The sequence below is a fragment of the Ornithodoros turicata genome, chromosome 2, assembly GCF_037126465.1.
Source record: "Ornithodoros turicata isolate Travis chromosome 2, ASM3712646v1, whole genome shotgun sequence".
In the NCBI taxonomy this organism is placed as follows: Eukaryota; Metazoa; Arthropoda; class Arachnida; order Ixodida; family Argasidae; genus Ornithodoros; species Ornithodoros turicata.
The window spans coordinates 16,136,932-16,157,869 of NC_088202.1; the positions used below are offsets into that span (position 1 = coordinate 16,136,932).

At 45.3% G+C, this 20,938-nt stretch overlaps 1 protein-coding gene across 1 annotated transcript; it reads left to right on the top strand.

The window, feature by feature from the left end:
• The first annotated feature begins 19,214 nt into the window (after positions 1–19,214).
• LOC135384346 (uncharacterized) lies at positions 19,215–20,273 on the top strand. Its single transcript, XM_064613552.1, has one exon. It carries the CDS (start codon positions 19,215–19,217, stop codon positions 20,271–20,273), a length of 1,059 nt encoding a protein of 352 aa, XP_064469622.1.
• The last annotated feature ends 665 nt before the right edge of the window (positions 20,274–20,938 follow it).

Genomic DNA, 20,938 nt, shown 5'->3' on the forward strand with positions numbered 1-20,938 from the left:
CACAAGAAAAGTCTGCGGAGAGTTCGCCTCCGCCGGCTCCCGCCACAATCTCTACGGAGGTTGATGGCACGTTTTCAGTTTGGGATGGGCTCACTGGGAGCTCATCACAGACAATGGAGCTTGACGACGATGACTGCATGTCGTAGAAATCGTCGTCAAGTCTTCCAAGTACACTGGACCAGAGAGCTCCTTCCCAAGGGAAGGAGCAAAGAGAAAAACATAGAGGTCGAGGTAGAGGCAAGACAAAGGAGAAACAGAGACTCCCCCCGCCAAGGGTCACACCCCCTTAACACACAATGTGCAGAGCCCCTTTGCTCTTTCCTATTTCCATTCTAATTATGGGACAGGTTTTCCTTCAGTGGAACTGCCGAGGCGTCTGCAGTAACATTGATGATGTACACGACCTTTTTGAAAAATACAGAGCTGTCTGTTTCTGCCTACAAGAAACATACCTACACGAAAAACACTTAAACCCTTTCCGCCGACATAATATTTTCAGGAAGGACCGCACAGACAGCGCACGTGCATCCGGTGGTGTGGATGTAGTACTTCCACGGTGCATACCTGCAAAACACTTTCCACTTGTTACAGACTTGGAAGCAATAGCAGTCGAAGTGTGCCTCGACAGGACTTTGACAATATGTTCACTCTACCTGCCCCCATCAGTAGTAATAGAGCAAAGAGATTTGGACAGTGATGGCCGCTAACTACTTCTACAGTAGTTTAACTGTAACTACTAACTACTTCGTGATGGAGTAGTTTAACTAGTAGTTCAACTACTTTTCAGGGGAGTAGTTAAAACTACTTCTTTAACTACTTCAATGTAGTTTAACTACACCTATAACTACTTAACGTTGTCTATCAACACCAATCCCTTGTAGTGTTCTTGGACTCCTAAATATAAATCACAAGCAATGATAAACTTTGGCTCAAGCCACTGCTACGACCGTGAAATACAAAGCTTGCGGCGGGATTCTTTCTGTGCTTCCACGATAAACTGAGTTGCATAATTATTTCACAGCAAATGAGGCTTCACTGGACAACGGTGTTGCGGATTTATATCCGGGGATTTGATTTAAATCCATCAAAGGGCTCGTGGATTTGATTTGGGATTTGGTTTACGGGGAAAATATGACGACGATTTGGATTTGGATTGAATCACATTTTTGACAGATGATTTGGATTTGGATTGAATCACAATTTTGGCAGATGATTTGGATTTGGATTGAATCACGTTTTTTTTTTTCGACGGAATTGGATGTGTATTTGGTCAAGCTTCTGAAGGGAAATGGTTGGATTTTGACTGCTACGAAATTTGACGTTGACGGGCGGGCAGATTCTTTGTCAGTCGTATCTGAGGCCGTCTCTGTAATTACGTTTTTACAAGAGATTTGACTGAATTGCATTTCACATATGTTTACACATGATGCAATGCAACTCTTAATGAGAAGAAGGTCTAAAAAGTGTTTGGATTTGAGATGGCTTGCCTTGCATCCCGCCATCTCGGTTCCCAATGTCCCGCTAAAAGTTGTGTTTCGTTTAAAAAGAAATGCCACGATTTTTTGATTGCGTGAAGCAGTATACGGATACTGTTTGTAGACTGCTTCAAGTTTAAGAGGTGGTTTGTCTGTCAGACAGACCACCTCTAAGGCATATAGCCATCTTCCCTTCCGAGCACTAAAGGTACGTCATGCAATACTCTCACATATAATCACATGGGCAGTTCGATGTCTAATTCACAACGGTATCACAGCTTTCTATAATTTCTCAGAAATGGAACGCATTGGAGAAAGCGCACCACTGGTCCACTGAGCTCAAACAATGTACGTTCGAGAAAAGGACTACCATACACGTATTTTGCCTGTTTTATTGGCTCTGAACTGCGACTGATGTCGCGTTCTGGTGTCCCAGAGATTGCTAAAATAAGTCCCGAAATGTCCACATGAGAACCAGTCGTATGAGGTCATTGTGTCCAGGAACAGGAATGTGAATGTTGGTTGCCCTTTTTCATAGAGGCTTGCTTATGGTCCACTCGGTGCCACCGCAGAACTCTTACCGCAAAAACGAACGACGAAATCCTCTATTTAAGCGAGTGTACAGTAAAGGATGATGTTGTTTCCCCTCTCTGCTATTGGATGTCCGCAGTGGCCCGCTACCCGCTGCTTTCGGAAGTAGCGAAACATGTATTTGCAGTACCTGCAAGTTCTGTAGCAGTCGTACGAGTGCTCTCTGCAGCCAGCCTGATCAAGACCGCGAAAAGAAACAGACTGCACCAAGCTACATTGGAGTAGCTGGTCTTTCTAAACAAGAACTTGAGAGAATAAGACCGCTTACGCGTGTTGGGCGGATGCACTACTGAGTTTGTTATAACACAACTGCGGTGTGCAGCACGCAGCCGTCACATTTAACGCAACATAATTCCCGGCAGTTGGCTTTATCTTATGTGCCGAGTAAGCGTATTTGACAAATATGTTACTCCGATATCCACGTGAAAATAAATAAAATGTCAGTGTCAACCTTCGCATCGCTATGTTGGCTGTTCATACTCTTCGGTGCAGGTGAGATTTATATGTGTTTATACCATGTCACGGGTATTATCCAGCGAATGCATTCAGTAACTGTATCTTGTAGACATGGTCAGCTGCATGCTACAGTTATTTCGGGAACTTTAGCCCTCGGATTCGTTGACGGATTTGATGAATCTTGATTTAAAACCGGATTTGATTTAGCACACCAAAAACAAATCCGAATTTAAAATGATATTTGTCGCCTCAAGTTTAAATGCAGACTTGATTTGGATTTGATTTTCGCTGTTCCGAAAAACATGGATTTGATTTAAATCCAATTTGACTCGTTAAATCCGCAACACTGCTGGACAAGCATTAAAAGTAAAGATTTAGTACACATGCACGACACCGTTCTCATCAAACAAGTAGCTCAAGGTAAAAGTCGGAAGCACAATCGTGCCGTAAAGCTTGCGGCCAAATCGGAAGTAGTTCGCGCCTTCAGTAACCTAACTACTGTAGTTAACTACTTAAAATAGTAGTTTAACTAGTAGTTTCCACTACATTTCTGCAAGTAGTTGATAACTACTTTTTAACTACAGTCTGGTAGTTTAACTAGTAGTTTAACTACATGTAGTTAACTACTGGCCGTCACTGGATTTGGAAGACCTATGCAATCAACTACCACAGCCGTTTATGATTCTAGGTGACCTGAATGCCCACAATCCTTTATCTCTGTTGTCCGATCAAGGCTAGACTATGGAAGCATCATCTACGGATCGGCACGGCCCTCCACATTGAAACGTCTGGACCCCATACACCACCAAGGGCTACGACTAGTCCTCGGGGCCTTCCGGACTTCACCAGTACAAAGCCTATATGTTGAATGTGATGAGATGTCCCTCGAGAGGCGACGCACTTATCTCGCTATCCGTTATGCGTTGAGGACGAAAAGTTACCCTCAACATGCGGCGCTTCCATGTGTCAAAAGTACACGTCTTAGACAGCTGTTTCTTAACAGACCCTCTGCTACATGTCCCTTGTCCATGCGTATTGCACACCAGGTTCAATGTTATGATTTCAATGAATACAATTCCTTGGTATCCGAATCTGGCAAAGATCTTCCTCCATGGTCAGCACCAACACAGTCCAACTGCTCATTAACCAAGTACAGGAAAACCGATACTTCCTCAGTTGTGCTACAACAAGAATTTCAACAACTGAGGAACAGTTTTGGTGATCATGTGGACCTTTACACAGACGGATCAAAAACAAGCACAGGCGTATCGTGCGCAATGGTAACGACGACATCGACAAGGGCACATCGTCTAAATCTGGTGATGTCGATATTCAGCGCTGAAGTTTATGCTATTATTTTGGCGCTTAACTTTATCTTGCAGAACCATATCACATCATCAGTCATCTACACTGACTCTCTTAGTGCCTTGCAAGCGATATGTAGTTTCCACAAAACAAAAAACTTCCTTATTCAACGTGCAAGACACTTAGCATCATTGATCACTAGCAAAGGATACAAGTTAACCATTTGCTGGGTGCCCAGCCATGTGGGCATTGCAGGAAATGAATGTGCTGACCGGGCTGCAGCTGCCATCCTGCAGTCCGATGATGTTACTCCTTTTGATGTGCCGTTTGGGGATTTAGTTCGCGTGCTAAAATACAAAATGAAGGCAAAGTGGCAGCAATTTTGGGGAACTCAAGACAATAATAAACTCCGTCTCATAAAAGGTAAAATTGGGAGGTGTATTTATCCTCTTGAAAACCGGCTTCAAGAGAGAACACGCTGCCGGCTAAGGATAGGACACACACATATCACACATGGGTTCCTACTTGAGGGAGAGGAGCCGCCGCATTGTATGAACTGCGACACACAACTTTCCATCATACACATTCTCATAGAATGCCCATTGTACAACACTCATCGCCAACGGTACTTTCAACACTTCTATAAGAACTTTATTCCTCTTCACCCAGCTCTTTTACTGGGTGATGAACCTCTTGTTCAATTTGAGAACGTTTTTAAGTTTTTTAGAGATATAGGTATTCTCGACAAGTTGTAAATTTTTAATCCCCTTTGTTCTTATTCTAATTCCGTTATTTTATCTATGCTACCTTGTGGTTTTAAGTACATCATTACAGTTTTAACTTAAGTTACATTACATCACCAAGCTTGGCGCATTATGACCTTCGTTGTCGCTGCGCCAAAAAAATCCCAATCATCATCATCATCACCTTTGTGGGGAAGTGCAAAAGTAGATGCACGGGGGAAAATGTTGGAAAGAGTCCTCCTTTCAGGGTCACTCTGTCTTCTGAACACTGGGTTATCTACGTATGTGAACTCTGCAACACAAAATTTTTCTTCCATAGACATTTCGTTATGCAGCCCATCCATTTTCCAGTTTCTTGTCTGGACAGTCGAACAGAATCCTCGGGGGAGTGATCACTTCCCTGTAGTCTTACATTTCCGAGGCCCTACAAACAGTCTCATGACACGACCACCACGGTGGAAACTGTCGGAGGCAGACTGGAATGTGTTCAGAGAAGAAGCCAATTTGGCGCCCTTGTCTTTTGAGATAATGTCGATCGAGGAATCAAATAATCTTGTCACCCAAATAATTATAGGCGCTGCTGAGCGAGCCATTCCACAAACATCTGGATGTCTTCCCAAACACCCCAAGCCTTGGTGGACTCATGAATGCAAGGAAACACGCAAGGAACAAAACCGTGCATGGGGCATCTTTCGTCGATACCCAACACCAGCAAACCTTCTTTCATTTAAGAAGGCACGTGCAAAGGCCAAATGGACCAGAAAGCAGGCGAAGCGATCGTCCTGGTGTAGCTTTGTTTCCTCTTTGACACAAAGAACTCCATCCAAAATAATATGGGATAGGCTTCGAAAGATTAAAGGAGACTACAATGGCTTTTCAGTTCCTCTGCTTGAGGTCAATGGTATTCCATGTAGTAACTTGGGTGAGCAGGCTGACGTGCTTGGTCAACATTTTCATGATGTATCAAGTAGTTCTCAGTACAGCAAGAACTTTCTGCTCGTGAAGCAACAATCCGAAAGACACGTTTTTCCAGTCAAAGGTGGGGAGAGACATTCGTATAACCAGCCTCTTACAATTGTGGAACTCCTGCGAGCACTGTCTTCAGTAAAAATCAGTGCTCCTGGATTAGACCGTATCACATATTCCATGCTTATGCACCTGTCAGAAGGATCAAAACAAGGTCTGCTCAAACTCTTCAATAAGATCTGGGACAAGGGGCAGATGCCATCATCTGGAAGATGGCTACAGTTATCCCATTGCTGAAACAAGGCAAAGATCCCTCAAACCCATCCAATTACAGACCTGTAGCCCTCACAAGCTGCTTAGGGAAAACGTTTGAGCGAATTGTCAACCATCGTCTGGTACACTACCTCGAACAAAATGGGTTATTAGACAAATACCAGTGTGGGTTCAGGCGTTCCACTGTTGACCATCTTATTCGATTGGAAACATCCATCAGAGAAGCCTTTGTAAGAAGTACCTGTACATTAAACAAGTAAGCAACGACATCCTTCGCAGTATTTCCCAAAGCTCGCGTGGTCACAACCTCACTAAAACACAGCGTGACATCATCAAAGCGCTAGCTGACAGAGATGATATCATTATCAAGCCCGCAGATAAGGGTGGGAGTGTCGTCATCTGGCCCACAGATAAATATATTTCTGACGCTCATAGGCAACTCAACAATACGCAACACTACCTCAAACTGGACCATGACCCAACAAAGGAGTACACAGCGCTAATAACCCATACCATACAGGACCTCCACGAACGAAAGCTCATCACACGTGATGACCTCAGATATCTCACCCCATCAAACACAAGCGCAGGTCGTTTCTATTTACTGCCCAAAATCCACAAGGTACACGCCAACGAGCTCTATACGGCTGACATCCCCGGCAGGCCAATTGTATCTAATAACAACACACCAACAGAAAGACTCTCGAAATTCCTGGACCACTATTTAAACCATATTCCGACAACACTGCCATCGCATGTACAAGACACACCCCACCTCCTCAGAATAATCAGAGATATAAACAACACTCGTACATTTGGTAGGGACACAATACTAGCCACCCTGGATGTGACATCACTGTATACTAACATCCCACACAACGACGGAATCACAGCCCCCTGCAATACCCTTTCTACAACAAACATCAGAAAAGACACGGAAACCATACTCGCTGTAATGGACTTGGTCCTTAAACTGAACTACTTCGAGTTCAATGGCGAATACTACCTACAAGTACACGGTACAAGTATGGGCACACCTGTTGCACCCACATACGCAAATATATTCATGGGCTTCTTGGAAAACAAAGTTCTCAGCGCCCTCTCATTAAAGTCCACTGTGTACCTTCGATACATCGATGATATACTGATAATATGGGAACACGGGGAACATGAATTTCAAAAGTTCGTAGATCTACTGAACACCGCGCATAGCACCATAAAGTTCACATCACAACAGTCAACTCACTTAATTAACTTCCTCGACACCACAATATCACTAGACAACGGCAACCTCATCACCACCCTGTACAAAAAGCCAACTGACAAACAACAATACCTTCACTTCAAGAGTCACCACCCGCGCCACTGTAAGGTTGGAATTCCTAATGGGCAGAGTGTAAGACTACGCAGAATTTGTTCAAACGACACAGATTACGCTGAGAAGCTTGACGAACTCTGCAGTACACTTGCCCAAAGGGACTATCCAGACTCCCTCCTAACCGAATTCCGTCGCAAGGCACTCACACTCGATCGAAACGAGGTTCTGGAAAACCGAAAAAATCCTGACGCGTGCCAAATAAGCTTCATCACAAGATATTCCAACGCACTTCCAAACATCAAAGCCATTCTACAGAAGCACGAGCCCCTCCTCCAAAGCAGTGACCGACTTAGCAATATATTCACCCATCCCATACAGGTGACATACCGACGCGCAAAAAACCTAGCAGACTCCTTGGTCAATGCCAAAATCAGCAAAACGAGCGCCCCGTACACGGGAACACGGCCCTGCAACCTCCCGCGCTGCAAAACATGCAAGCACGTTCAACGCGCTAACTCCATCAAAAGCACTGCGAGCAATTACACCCACCCCGTTAACCACGCATTCACATGCACAAGCTCCAATGTCATATATTGCATTGAATGCGGCGACTGCTCTATGCAATACATTGGTGAAACCGGCCAACAAATGAACAACCGCCTTACCGGACACAGAACCGACACGTCCAACAAACTCCCCAAAGCAGTCGCGGAACACTTTAACGTTCCTGGTCACAATTTTGACAACATTAAACTATATATTCTACAAACCGGGTTTAGATCCACACGTGACAGACGTGATAGGGAGTCCTATCTCATATACAAGTTCAACGCTCTTCACCCGTCCGGTATCAACAAATCACAAGGCACCCTAGAAACACTTCACAAATAAAATATGCTTTTCCCTTTTACCCCCATCATCTGTTATGTTCTGGATGGCCACTGCTTTCTGCATTCTTTATTGCATGCCACAACTTTGTATTACAAATATTAATAAAAAAAAGAACTTTGCTTGTTCTGGAATTTTCCCCACGTAACCACTAACCTCCTTATCTTTCGCTATGCTTGCCAATTCTTGCCTGTTGTCCCGTTTCGTCCACGTGTTCGTGAACCTTCCATTTTCTGTAACCGGTCTGTAGCCTAGATCACTACGTTCACATAATCCCCTCCACACCCTAACAAAGCAGCCATTCACTCCGGCCGTAGAAGCCCGCAGGGATCCTTTCTTCCCTCCGGGCTGTTGACCCACAATTCGCATGAACCTTTAAACACGTCACACCTAACCCTTTAAATACCATGCCAATGATGAGGACGGTGCCCAGAAGAAGAACAGTCTCGGTTCGAAATATCGGCGGCTTCTGTCCTGAGGCAACTTCCTTCCTACATCTCTACCGGTTCGCTGGATTTCTACCCATCTTTGTAAGAAGGCAGCACTGCATGTCAGTTTTCTTCGATCTGCGGAAGGCTTACGATACCACTTGGCGGTATGGTATCCTTCGGGATTTGTACTCTGTTGGAATACGTGGTAAACTGTTGCAATGTATCACTGACTTCCTTCGGGGACGCACCTTCAAGGTCAAACTTGGCACAACACTGTCACGCCCATTTGTACAAGAAAATGGCGTCCCGCAGGGATCTGTGCTCAGTGTCACTCTGTTTATTCTTAAAATGAATTCCATTGCAAATGTCATTCCCCCTTCGGTTACACACTCGCTATATGTGGATGATGTTCAAATTTCATGCTCGTCTGCTAGCATATCGAGATGTGAAAGACAACTTCAAATCACCATCAATAATCTCGTAAAATGGGCAAATGAGAACGGCTTCAAATTCTCAGCTGAAAAAACTGTCTGTGTCCCATTTTCGAGAGTCAGAGGGATGTTCCCCGATCCCTCGCTTAGAATGAACCGTCAAGAACTTGTTGTGAAGAGCGAATACAAATTCCTTGGTGTCATCTTTGACAAAAAGCTTACATTTGTTCCCCACATCAAGGACTTGAAAACTAGATGTGTGAGGGCATTGAACCTTCTTAAGATTATCGCCCACAGATCCTGGGGTGCAGACCGTGAAACGCTGCACCGCATCTACAACTCCCCGCAGGGGGCACCCGCTTCGGCTGGTGTTTGGTGAGTGGCGCCACCACGGACCCCAGCCCCCAGTCCCAAGGTGTTATCCGTACCGTGCCGAGGGGATGCAAGGTGAAGGGTCAGAAACCTTGAACGGTGGCGGTCAGGGTCTTGGTCAAGCTCTGGCCGATGGGTTTTCCTTAAAACTCCGGGACCTTCCCACATGTATGAATGTGAAGTGTGGGCGACCAATAGGAACATTCTTTTCTTAAACCTCGCATGGTAAAACACTCAAACTCTCTTCCGATCGGGGGCGGTAAGCGTCCCCGGACCGAAGTTCCCATACTCAAAGCCAATCTATTTAGTGCCAAATATATTGTATTATCTGCCTTGTCTTCAGAAAATGAAAAAACTGTACCTCTTGGAAAGATGTCACCTTTCTTTATTAAAAGAGCAGTGACAACTTTATCGACAAACATTTCAGAAATAAAGAAGCTGCGATCAGGAGATCTTCTACTAAAATGTACGTCTGAGGCTGATTGCGAGCGGATCCTGAACTCTCGTGAAATGCTTGACACACGAATTTCTGCATCGCTTCACAAGACTTTGAACAGTTGTCGTGGAGTAGTTGCAGTTCCTGAGCTAATTGATGTACCGGTGGAGGAGATCCTTGCCAACTTGAAAGAGCAGCAAGTGATTGATGTGCGCAAGATAAAAGTAAGGAGAAATAATGAGTACATGACAACCAGGAACATCGTGCTTACATTTGACCAGCCTACACTACCCGAGAAACTGAAAGTCGGATACCTCTCAGCTGATGTCCGTCCCTATATTCCAAACCCTCTCCGGTGTTTCCGTTGTAATAGGTTTGGCCATGCTGCGGACTCGTGCCGTGGCTCCGCCTGTTGTGCACGATGTGGTCAGTCTGGCCACGAGACTAAAGAATGTAAAGGCCCAGACTGCTGCATCAACTGCTCCAAGGACCATCCATCATACTCCAGATCATGTGCGAAGTGGAAGTATGAAAAGGAAGTTTTGCATGTTAAGGTTACTCAAAACTTAAGCTACCCAGAAGCCAGAAAAAAAGTATCGCCCATCTTTTTTGAGAAGTCATTTACAGCAGCAGTCAAACAAAAAGCAAAATTGATCACACAGTGCACACAGACAGAAGCAATAGTATTTACAGACTCAAACACAAGTGAAGACCAAGGAGGTAATGACCCACCTCTAACCACCCAAACTTCCGTGGCGTCACCGTCATCGACGCCACTCCTGTCATCGCCACCCATAGGAACGACTTCTATGGAGTGCGATGACGACACAAGCTCGCAAAGCTCATTCACGAGCGCGAGCTCCCAGTCAAAACGAAAGCCGAAAGGTGGTCTATCGGGGAGTGGCTCACTCCCTGATATATCACCTAAGGAACTGGCGGCTGCTCGGAAGAAAGCACCGAGACAGCCCATAATGCCCCCAAAGAAAAAGTTATAGTACTTTGCTTGAATAGTACACTTTTCTCCATAATGCAGACACGTTTTGTATATATTCCTCTTAGTTTCTTCCTTATGGCTATCGTACAGTGGAATTGTCGAGGGCTTTTCACAAATCTGGATGATGTCAACGATCTTTCGGACAGGTATGATGCATTCTGTGTCGCACTACAAGAAACTTACCTGCACCCCCAACAGACACACACACTCAGGCGGTGGAACCTCTTCCGAAAAGATCGTTTAGATGCAACACGTACATCTGGCGGTGTTGCAGTCCTCACACGAAATTCTGTTCCTACGAAGCACCTACCACTGAAAACAAGTCTTGAAGCAGTTGCTGTTCAAATTTGTCTTAATAGGGTCTTAACAGTTTGCTCTTTATATTTACCTCCATCAGTGGTGGTAGAGCAAAAACAACTAGAAGATTTACTGGATGAACTGCCGTCACCATATCTTATACTTGGAGATTTCAATGCCCATAACTTTTTATGGGGCAGTCGAAAGATCGATAGACGGGGGAAGATGGTAGAAAGGATTTTGCTTAAAAGGTCAATTTGCATGCTCAACACAGGAGCTGCAACCTACGTAAATAGTGCCACACAGTCCTTTTCAGCAATTGACCTCTCTTTCTGCAGTCCATCTCTGTTCCAGGACATAGACTGGACAGTAGAAGACAACCCTCGAGGAAGTGATCACTTCCCTTTAGTCCTAAAGTTAAGCAATACACCAGACACTGTGACTACACGATCACCACGGTGGAAACTATCTTTAGCTGATTGGAACCTCTTTCAAGAGAAAGCCACACTTCCATGGGAGTCTTTATTTGATATGGATGTCAACCAGGCTAATGACTTTATTACAACCACAATCTTAGAGGCAGCTATTGAGTCCATTCCACAAACATCTGGTCGCATCCCCAAGCGCCCCAAGCCTTGGTGGACGAGCGACTGTGACAAAACACGAAAGGAACAAAATCGAACATGGGGTATCTTTCGTAGGTACCCCACTGCACAGAATTTACTTAACTTCAAGAACGCACGGGCGAAAGCGAGATGGACACGGAGGCAAGCTCAAAAAGAATCATGGAGAGGCTTTGTCTCATCATTGACATCAAATACACCCTCAAAGAAAGTTTGGGAGAGGCTGAGAAATATTAAAGGCGACTATCGTAACTTTTCTACCCCTCTTCTGCAAATCAATGGGTCTCCCTGTGACAGTTTGGAAGACCAAGCCAACGTCCTGGGGGAACACTTTCAGAGCGTTTCCAGTTCTGAACATTACAGTAAGGAATTCTTGAAGGTGAAAACATCTGCTGAAAAGAAGAGTATATCTGCAGGTCATGGTGAACATTTCGCATATAATAAGTCTTTTAATATGACTGAGCTTCTTAGGGCCTTGCCATCGAAAGACACGGCCCCAGGACCGGATCGCATCACATACTCGATGCTAAGGCACCTGTCAGCTGAAGCACGAGGATGTCTTCTCCATTTCTTTAACCTAGTTTGGAAAGAAGGGCAACTTCCTTCTCGCTGGAAACTAGCTACAATTCTTCCTTTTTTAAAACCAGGAAAAGACGCCTCTAACCCAAGCAGTTACAGGCCTATAGCTCTCACGAGTTGCCTCGGCAAAACGTTTGAACGGATGGTAAACAACCGCCTTGTCTATTATCTAGAAGAAAATCAGTGTCTTAGTAAGTATCAGTGTGGTTTTCGAGTCGGATGTTCTACACATGACCATCTCGTCCGTCTAGAAACTATCATTCGGGAGGCACTTGTAAGAAAACAGCACTGTTTGTCGGTCTTTTTTGATCTAGAAAAGGCCTACGATACGGCATGGCGGTATGGTATCCTCCGGGACCTGCACGATTTTGGAATACGTGGACGTCTGTTTCACTGCATTTCTAATTTCCTTCAGGGAAGGACTTTTAGGGTACAGCTGGGCACATCACTCTCTCGTCTCTTCATACAAGAAAATGGTGTGCCACAAGGATCAGTACTGAGTGTTACACTTTTTATTATCAAAATGAACTCTATTGCCAATGCGATTCCACCCTCAATTATGTACTCTTTGTATGTAGATTATCTCCAGATAGCATATTCGTCTACGAACTTGGCCATGTGTGAGAGGCAAATCCAGCTCACAATTAATAAGCTTGCCAAATGGTCGTCTCAAAATGGGTTTAAGTTTTCAGCTGCAAAGACAGTCTGTGTACCATTTTCTAGGGTAAGGGGGTTATTCCCGGAGCCCAAGCTAGGCATAAACGGATGCGAACTGGCTGTCCAATCAGAACACAAATTCCTTGGTGTCATTTTCGATACAAAGCTCACCTTTGGAGCCCACATAAAGAGCTTAAAAGTGAAATCTTTAAATATCCTTAAAATCCTCTCACACAGATCTTGGGGTGCAGATCGCGAAACACTATACCGCGTGTACACATGTACAGTCAGATCACGACTAGATTATGGATGCCTTGTGTACGGGTCTGCACGCCAATCTGTGCTGGGGGCTCTGAATCCGGTACATCACCAGGGACTGCGACTCGTGCTGGGGGCTTTCCGTACATCACCTGTTGAAAGTCTGTATGTGGAAGCAAACGAGTGGTCCTTAGCAAAACGTCGTTTCTTTCTTGGGACTCTGTATGCACTAAGGATAAGAGGCTACTCTCAACATCCTTCTTTATCCTGCATTAGGAACAGTCGTTGTAATCAACTCTTCCTAAACAAACCAGCAGTAATCCCTCCCTTTAGCATGCGAATATCAGATGAGATTCAACTCTATGGCTTTACTGCTTACAGTTATATGATCGCAGAAAATAGTCCGAGGGTACCTCCATGGCAACCACCGCTAAAATATAACTGCTACCTTACAAAGTACAAAAAACATGTGACCCCTTCCTTAGTGCTACAACAGGAATTTGAGCACCTGAAGAGTAGTTTTCAGAACCACACTGAAATTTATACAGATGGGTCCAAAACAAGCACAGGTGTCTCCTGTGCCATGGTATCCGGTTCATCTACTAGGATGCACCGCTTAAAGAGCATCACGTCCATCTTTACCGCTGAGGTTTATGCCATCATTTTAGCACTGAACTTCATTTTAGAAAGTAACATCGAATCATCTGTCATATATACAGATTCTCTTAGTGCTTTAGAATCCATATGTAATATCCAACCCCAGAAAAACCACCTTGTGCAGCGAGCTCAGTACATAGCCAGCAGAGTAGTAAACAGAGGTCTTTCTCTTATCATCTGTTGGGTGCCTAGCCACAGAGGGATAGCAGGCAACGAGCTTGCCGACAAAGCTGCCGCTACTGCGCTCTCTGCTGATGTGACGCCGTTTGATGTACCTTTTCAGGACTTGAAGCCCCATCTCAAGAGGACGATAAACAAAAGATGGCAGGAATATTGGGACACACAGATACACAATAAACTTCACCTGGTAAAAAATAACATAGGACACCCTATACAGAGCTTGGAAAAGAGAGCACATGAAGTAACCCGTACACGGCTAAGACTTGGCCACACTCACCTCACCCATAGTTTCCTCCTTCACAGAGAGGAGCCACCCGAGTGCGCGCACTGTGGGGAACCCCTTTCTGTTCTACACATCCTTATTTCTTGTGCATCGTATGAACCTCTTCGCCATAGTCACTTCCAGGAGTTTTATAGAAATCACCTACCGCTCCACCCAGCCCTACTGCTGGGTGATGACGCTCTTTTACCGTTTAGTAGAGTCTATAATTTTATTAGAGACACTGGTTTTTTAAACGCCTTGTAATTTTAACGATATTCTTCTGAAACCACAGTACTTAAGCTAATTTGTATCATTTACTGGTTTTAACCTTAGCATTCCTTTTTTAACTAGTGACATTTTTAACAATGTTTTGGCGCATTATAGCCTCTGTTGCTGCTGCGCCATTAAAATACTAATCATCATCATCAGCATCAGCATCTACAACTGTGTTGTCAGGGCTAAACTTGACTATGGGTGCATAGTGTACGGGTCAGCCCGACAATCTGCTCTGAAATGCATAGATCCTGTTCACCACCACGCCTTGCGATTAATCCTGGGAGCATTCCGAACATCGCCTGTGCAAAGTCTCTATGTGCAATGCAATGAGTGGTCTCTCGAGAGACGACGGGCCTACCATGGAATCCTCTATGCAATAAAAAGTTCTAGCTACACAGAGCACGCTGCACTCTCATGTGTTACGGAGACTCGTTTTCAGCAAATGTTCTTGAACAAGCCAAGAGTAATTCGCCCATTTAGCTTGCGAACACGGCAAAATGCTGAATTGTACAGTTTTACACTCGATTATTCTTCACTTTCAAAATGTAATGAAAGAATACCACCTTGGCAGCTAGTTATACCGTCAAACGTTTCCTTAACAAGGTACAACAAGAGAAACACAAACACTGTAGTTTTGAAGCAGGAGTTTGAGACTTTGAGGGAAAGCTTCGGCGACCATACTGCCTTCTATACAGATGGATCAAAGAGCGAAGCCGGTGTATCGTGCGCTATGGTAACGGAGAACGTCACAAGGGCTAGCCGCTTAGAACAGAAATTTTCAATTTTCAGCGCTGAGATCATTGGCCTGATGCTAGCATTGCGCTTCATCCTTGAAAATGGAATTAAATCATCCGTAGTCTACACAGATTCGCTCAGCGCTCTGTATGCTATTTGTGGACTGCGACGAACAAAAAACACTCTTGTCCAGCAAGCGCGATATCTTGCCAACACAGTTCTCAACAGGGGTTATCGCCTGACCCTTTGTTGGGTGCCCAGCCATGTAGGCATACAGGGGAATGAAAAAGCTGACCGGGCTGCTGCAGAGGCCGCGGCCTCGGGTGAGACCACCCCTACTGCCTTCCCTCATCAGGATTTGAGACCCCTGCTGAGGAGGGCGATCAATCATAAGTGGCAGGAATTTTGGACCGCACAAAAGGATAACAAGTTGCACGTGATAAAACCCTATGTGAGAAGTCCCGGGTCAAGTCCATCAAACCGTTTACAAGATACATTAGCCTCCCGACTGAGAATTGGACACACGTACTTGACACATGGCTTCTTACTTCGACGTGAGGACCCTCCTATATGTGTGCAGTGTGGTGTCCAGCTGACCATTTTACACATTCTCTGTACATGTCCTTTTTTTGAGGAGCAACGCAAGAAACACTTTCAACAATTTTATAAGTACTGCCTGCCTTTCCACCCGACCCTGTTAATCGGTGACGAACCAGCTGTGCCTTTCCAAAAAGTGTTGCACTTTTTAGAAGACATTAATATTCTCAATAAGCTTTGAGGTTTTAACTTGTCCATTTTAGACTGCCACAGCTTGTTTTATTTACAAACATAATCTTTGTTTAATTACATCAGTATATTTTTAACTCAGTTTTATGCACTCACCAGCATTTGGCGCATTATGGCCATAGTTGTCGATGCGCCATGAAAATCCTAATCATCATCATCATCATGTGGCCTATGCGTCCGTGTCGCTGACGGAGACACAACGATATTCACAGACAGAAAAACAACTTTTGGCAGTCGTGTTTGCGGCGGAACATTTTCATTATTTCACCTGTGGCAGGGGTGTCGAAGTACAGACAGACCATAAGCCCCTGATCGGACTCTCACAAAAGCCTTTCGACTCCATATCGACTAGATTGCAACGGCTGCTACTGCGGCTACAACGTTATCAAGTGCACCATGTTTATGTTCCTGGGAAGGATCTTGCTGTTGCTGATGCGTTGTCGCGTGCACCACTGCAGGAAGTGACTGGGAAGGCGAGTTATGAGGCGCCAGCCTTGTTGTGTCTTCTTGTGCAAGCATCGTGATTTGCTTTGGACACCGTCAGAGATGCAACAGCGAAAGATGAGACGTTGCAGCAGGTGGCTAGATATTGCCGACAGGGCTGGCCACCGAGCCGCAAGCAGGTCCAGCTTGGAGCAAAGCCGTACTGGGATTGTAGAGATGAGTTGCACGTGGAGGAAGGGCTACTTTGCCGAGGAAGACGTCTGGTGATACCCAAGAGTTGCAAGGAACATACCATAAAGATACTTCATGAAGGTCATCGGGGTATGGTAGCATGCAAGACACGGGCACGAGAAGCAACAGTGTACGACGTGCCAAGTAAACTACAGGAGCAACCCTCATGAGACACTGCTTAGTCTATCCTTACCGTCGCTTACAGAAGCTTGCACTTGACTTTTTCTATCACAAAGGCCTCACTTATCTACTCGTCAATGACTATTATTCCAAGTACGTTGAGTTGAAGGAGATGCCAAATGTGACTGCCAAGTGTGTCGTAATCTTTTTGAAGTCCGTGTATGCGCGCCACGGGATTCCGTCTGAAGTGACTTCCGACAATGGACCTCCTCTTAGTTCTACATTATTTGCTTCCTTCAACAAGGAGTGGGGGCATCTGTCGCATAACCTCTAGCCCACAGTTTTCAAGATCCAATGGACTAGTGGACAGAAGTGTGCAGACCATTAAGTCCACCTTCACGAAAACGTTGGATGATGAACAAGATGTTCATGTTGCTCTACTTAATTATCGTGCGACACCGACAGAACACTTGCTGTCTCCCGCAGATATGTTCATGGGACGAAGAGTTAGAACTTTGCTGCCAGCACTTCCGACCCTGTACAAGCCAAATTACCCCTGTGAAAGCTATCAGAAAGGCCTAGAATTGAGACAGAAGCAGCAGCACCGCTATGATAGAAGTGCACAGTTGTATCTACTGTATGCAGGAGAACCTGTGCGGGTGAGGCAAGGTACCAAGTGGCTGGCTGCTGTCGTTGTAAGGGTTGGGCCCCAACCAAGAAGTTACTTGGTTAAGTTTCTTATGACCTGTGTTGTCGCTGCGCCACAAAACCCCAAATCATCATCATCATCATCATCATCAACTTGGTTAAGTTTTCAAGTGGTGATGTCCGTAGAAGAAATGCATATCATCTGAGGCCGCGTAAGGTGGACTGTGGTGCTGAGGAAGAAATGAGTGCAGAGCAATATTGTTCTCCACTTTCACAAGAGGCTGGAGTTCCAGAGCACTGTCCTTGGAGCAGGCCGAGCCGCCGCCGTCATCTACACAGCATGCTGGACCTACAGATCAGGCAGTGCTGCTGCCACTTTCGGAACCACGCTTTCTCCTTTGGAACGCTCGGAGAAGCAGAAGGGTCAAAAAGTCGAACCCGGAGAGCGATTATGTGTGTTTCCATTTTACACGTTGATTAACACTTAAAGCACGACTGAAGCGAAAATAAGCTGCAAAGCTGTTAACCTCATATTGCGGTGTGTACCAAAACAATGCGGAATTCGACTAAGATTTACGCACATTCGTTGAAATGCCGCTATAATCGCGATATAAAAGAGGGCCGAGGAGCACTCTGAGCCCGTGGTGAGCGTCGCCGCACCGCCGTAGCAGACCACGGAAGTGACGCACGTTGTCTCTCCTGTTGGAGTTCCGGACTTTCATTTCGCGGTTGTTTTGCGATCGGAGATTGGTTTTCAGGACAAGAAAAATTTTACATGCTTGTGAAGTGTTTCCTGGCTGCTGTGAAGTGCTACAGCATGTTGCCGACTTCCTTTCGTCAACGCGAGGACAGATTGTTCCTTGGACGAACGACGCACGCGTAGACAGCACAAACACAGCGTCAAACATCGACTGACGTTTATTACAAAGACAACCGAGGCCCTCATTCTGAGCTGGAGCTCATTCTCTCTAGGAGTGAGAGTCTGCTGCTGCTTAGATTGTTAGCTGTCTTGCCTTGCGTTCGGCCAGGATATGTTTCAGAACAAACACGCTGTAAGTCTGTGGTTGTTTCCATGGCCGTATTGACCATCGGCGCTCGACTGGCAATCGAGAGAGGCGTAGTTCAAATTCCGCCGATGTCTCACTTTGTTTATAACTCATATTTCAATTGTTTCCAAAAGACAGGAAACTTATTCTCGCCGTGAATCCGTCTATGCCTACTGCGATACAGGTGAAAGAAGACAAGTAGTGCGCAGACATATATTGACGAATGGTTCAAAACAAATCCGGAGATTCTCATTACCCTTGGCTTGTCAACGAAGTACATCAAGCTGAAAGAAGGAACGGTTCCTTCTGTATTTTCACGTAAATGTAAGGCACAAATCCCCCGCAGGGGGCACCGGCTTCGGCTGGTGTTTGGTGAGTGGCGCCACCACGGACCCCAGCCCCCTGTCCTAAGGTGTTATCCGTACCGTGCCGAGGGGATTTAAGGTGAAGGGTAGAAACCGTGAACGGTGGCAGTCGGGGACTTGGTCAAGCCCCGGCTGATGGGTTGTCAAACTCCGGGACCTTCCCGTATGTATGAGTATGAAATACGGGTGACCTTTTTGGAATACTCATTGATCAAACCTACATGGGTAAATATTCTTCTTCTAATGAGATCGTGGCCGCAAAGCGTCCACGGACCGAAGCCGTAAGGACTGTAACAAAACAGTTCACTTCAAAATACATCGTACTTTCTTCTTCAGATACAGAGAAAGAGAAAAGCACACCACTGGGAAAGATGTCACCCTTTTTCATTGAGAAAGCGGTGGCATCACTGTCTAAGTACATTACTGAAATCAAACGCATCAGATCTGGCGACCTTCTCGTAAAATGCTCCAATGAAATAGACTGTGAACGCATTCTAAACACACATGAGATGATGGGTAAAAATATTTCAGCTTCCTTGCACAAAACACTGAACACTTGCAGGGGCGTCATCGCAGTATCAGAACTGATTGACGTGCCTGTGGAAGAAATCCTAGAAAACTTAAAGGACCAGGATGTCATTGATGTACGCAAAATCAAAATCCGTAAAAATGGGGAGTACATCACCACACGAAATATAGTACTGACTTTTGACAGGCCCACACTTCCAACAAAACTAAAAGTAGGCTACCTGTCAGCAGATGTCCGACCTTACATTCCGAACCCGTTGCGCTGTTTTCGGTGCAACAGGTTTGGACATGCTGCAGACGGGTGCCGTGGCTCCGCCTGTTGTGCACGATGTGGAAAGTCTGACCATGAGACTAAAGAATGCAAAGGGCCAGACTGCTGTGTCAACTGTTCTTCCAACCACCCATCCTACTCGAGGTCTTGTACAAAGTGGAAATATGAAAAAGAAGTCCTGCACGTTAAGGTTACACAGAACATCAGTTACCCAGAAGCCAGAAAAAAAGTAGCTCCCATCTTTTTCGAAAAATCCTTTGCCACAGCCGTAAAACAGAAAGTAAAACTAGTAACACAGTTCACACAGACAGAACAATCACTGCTGATAGAGACAACCACAAAAGAAGTCCAGGGAGGTGCACGTCCACCTCCAGTCCCCGAAACTCCAGTGGCGTCCCTAACACCGACGCCACTTCTGTCCTCACAGTCCACGGAGACCACATCCATGGACTGCGAGGACGAGACGAGCTCTGAGCGCTCCTTCGCGAGCACGAGCTCCCAAGTCCCCCAAAAGAATAGAGCTAGTCTGTCGGGGAGTGGGTCACTCCCTGACATATCTGACAAGGAGCTTGCGGCTGCGCGGAAGAAACCCACAAGGCCGCGGGTCACACCTCCAACAAAAAATAGGTAATGAAAGCTTTTCAAAGTCGGCAAAACTTTCTGACACACTTACTACTACTTCTTAGTACTGCAACTATTATGCAGCACACGATCCTCCAATGGAATTGTCGTGGGTTCCTTTCTAACTTAGATGATGTGAAGGATCTCTTCGAGACGTATAATGCTACATGTTTTTGTCTTCAGGAAACATATTTGAACAACCAAACACAAAATCCATTGTGTAGACACAACACATTTCGAAGAGATCGAAGTGATGCCACCCGAGCATCTGGTGGTGTAGCGATCATCACACGACGATCTCTCCCAACAAAAGCAATTCACCTAGTTACAAACTTGGAAGCTGTAGCTGTGCAGGTGTGTTTAGACAGGATCGTCACCATCTGCTCGGTATACTTGCCGCCATCAGACACTATTACACAAAAAGAATTAGAAGATTTATGCAGCCAACTTCCAAGTCCTTTTATAGTTCTAGGTGACTTTAATGCTCATAATCCACTTTGGGGCAGTACAAGAACTGACACTCGAGGGAAAATGTTAGAGAAATTTTTATTATCAACATCCATCTGTCTTTTAAACACAGGGGCACCTACATACATACATTCTTCAAGTCAGACTCTCTCAGCCTTAGACCTGTCTTTTTGCAGTCCATCCTTGTTTCAGGAGATAGAATGGACT

What these genes read in the sequence shown, in the direction of transcription:
- LOC135384346 (XM_064613552.1), top strand. Translation starts at nt 19,215, where the DNA reads ATGTCACCCTTTTTCATTGAGAAAGCGGTGGCATCACTGTCTAAGTAC.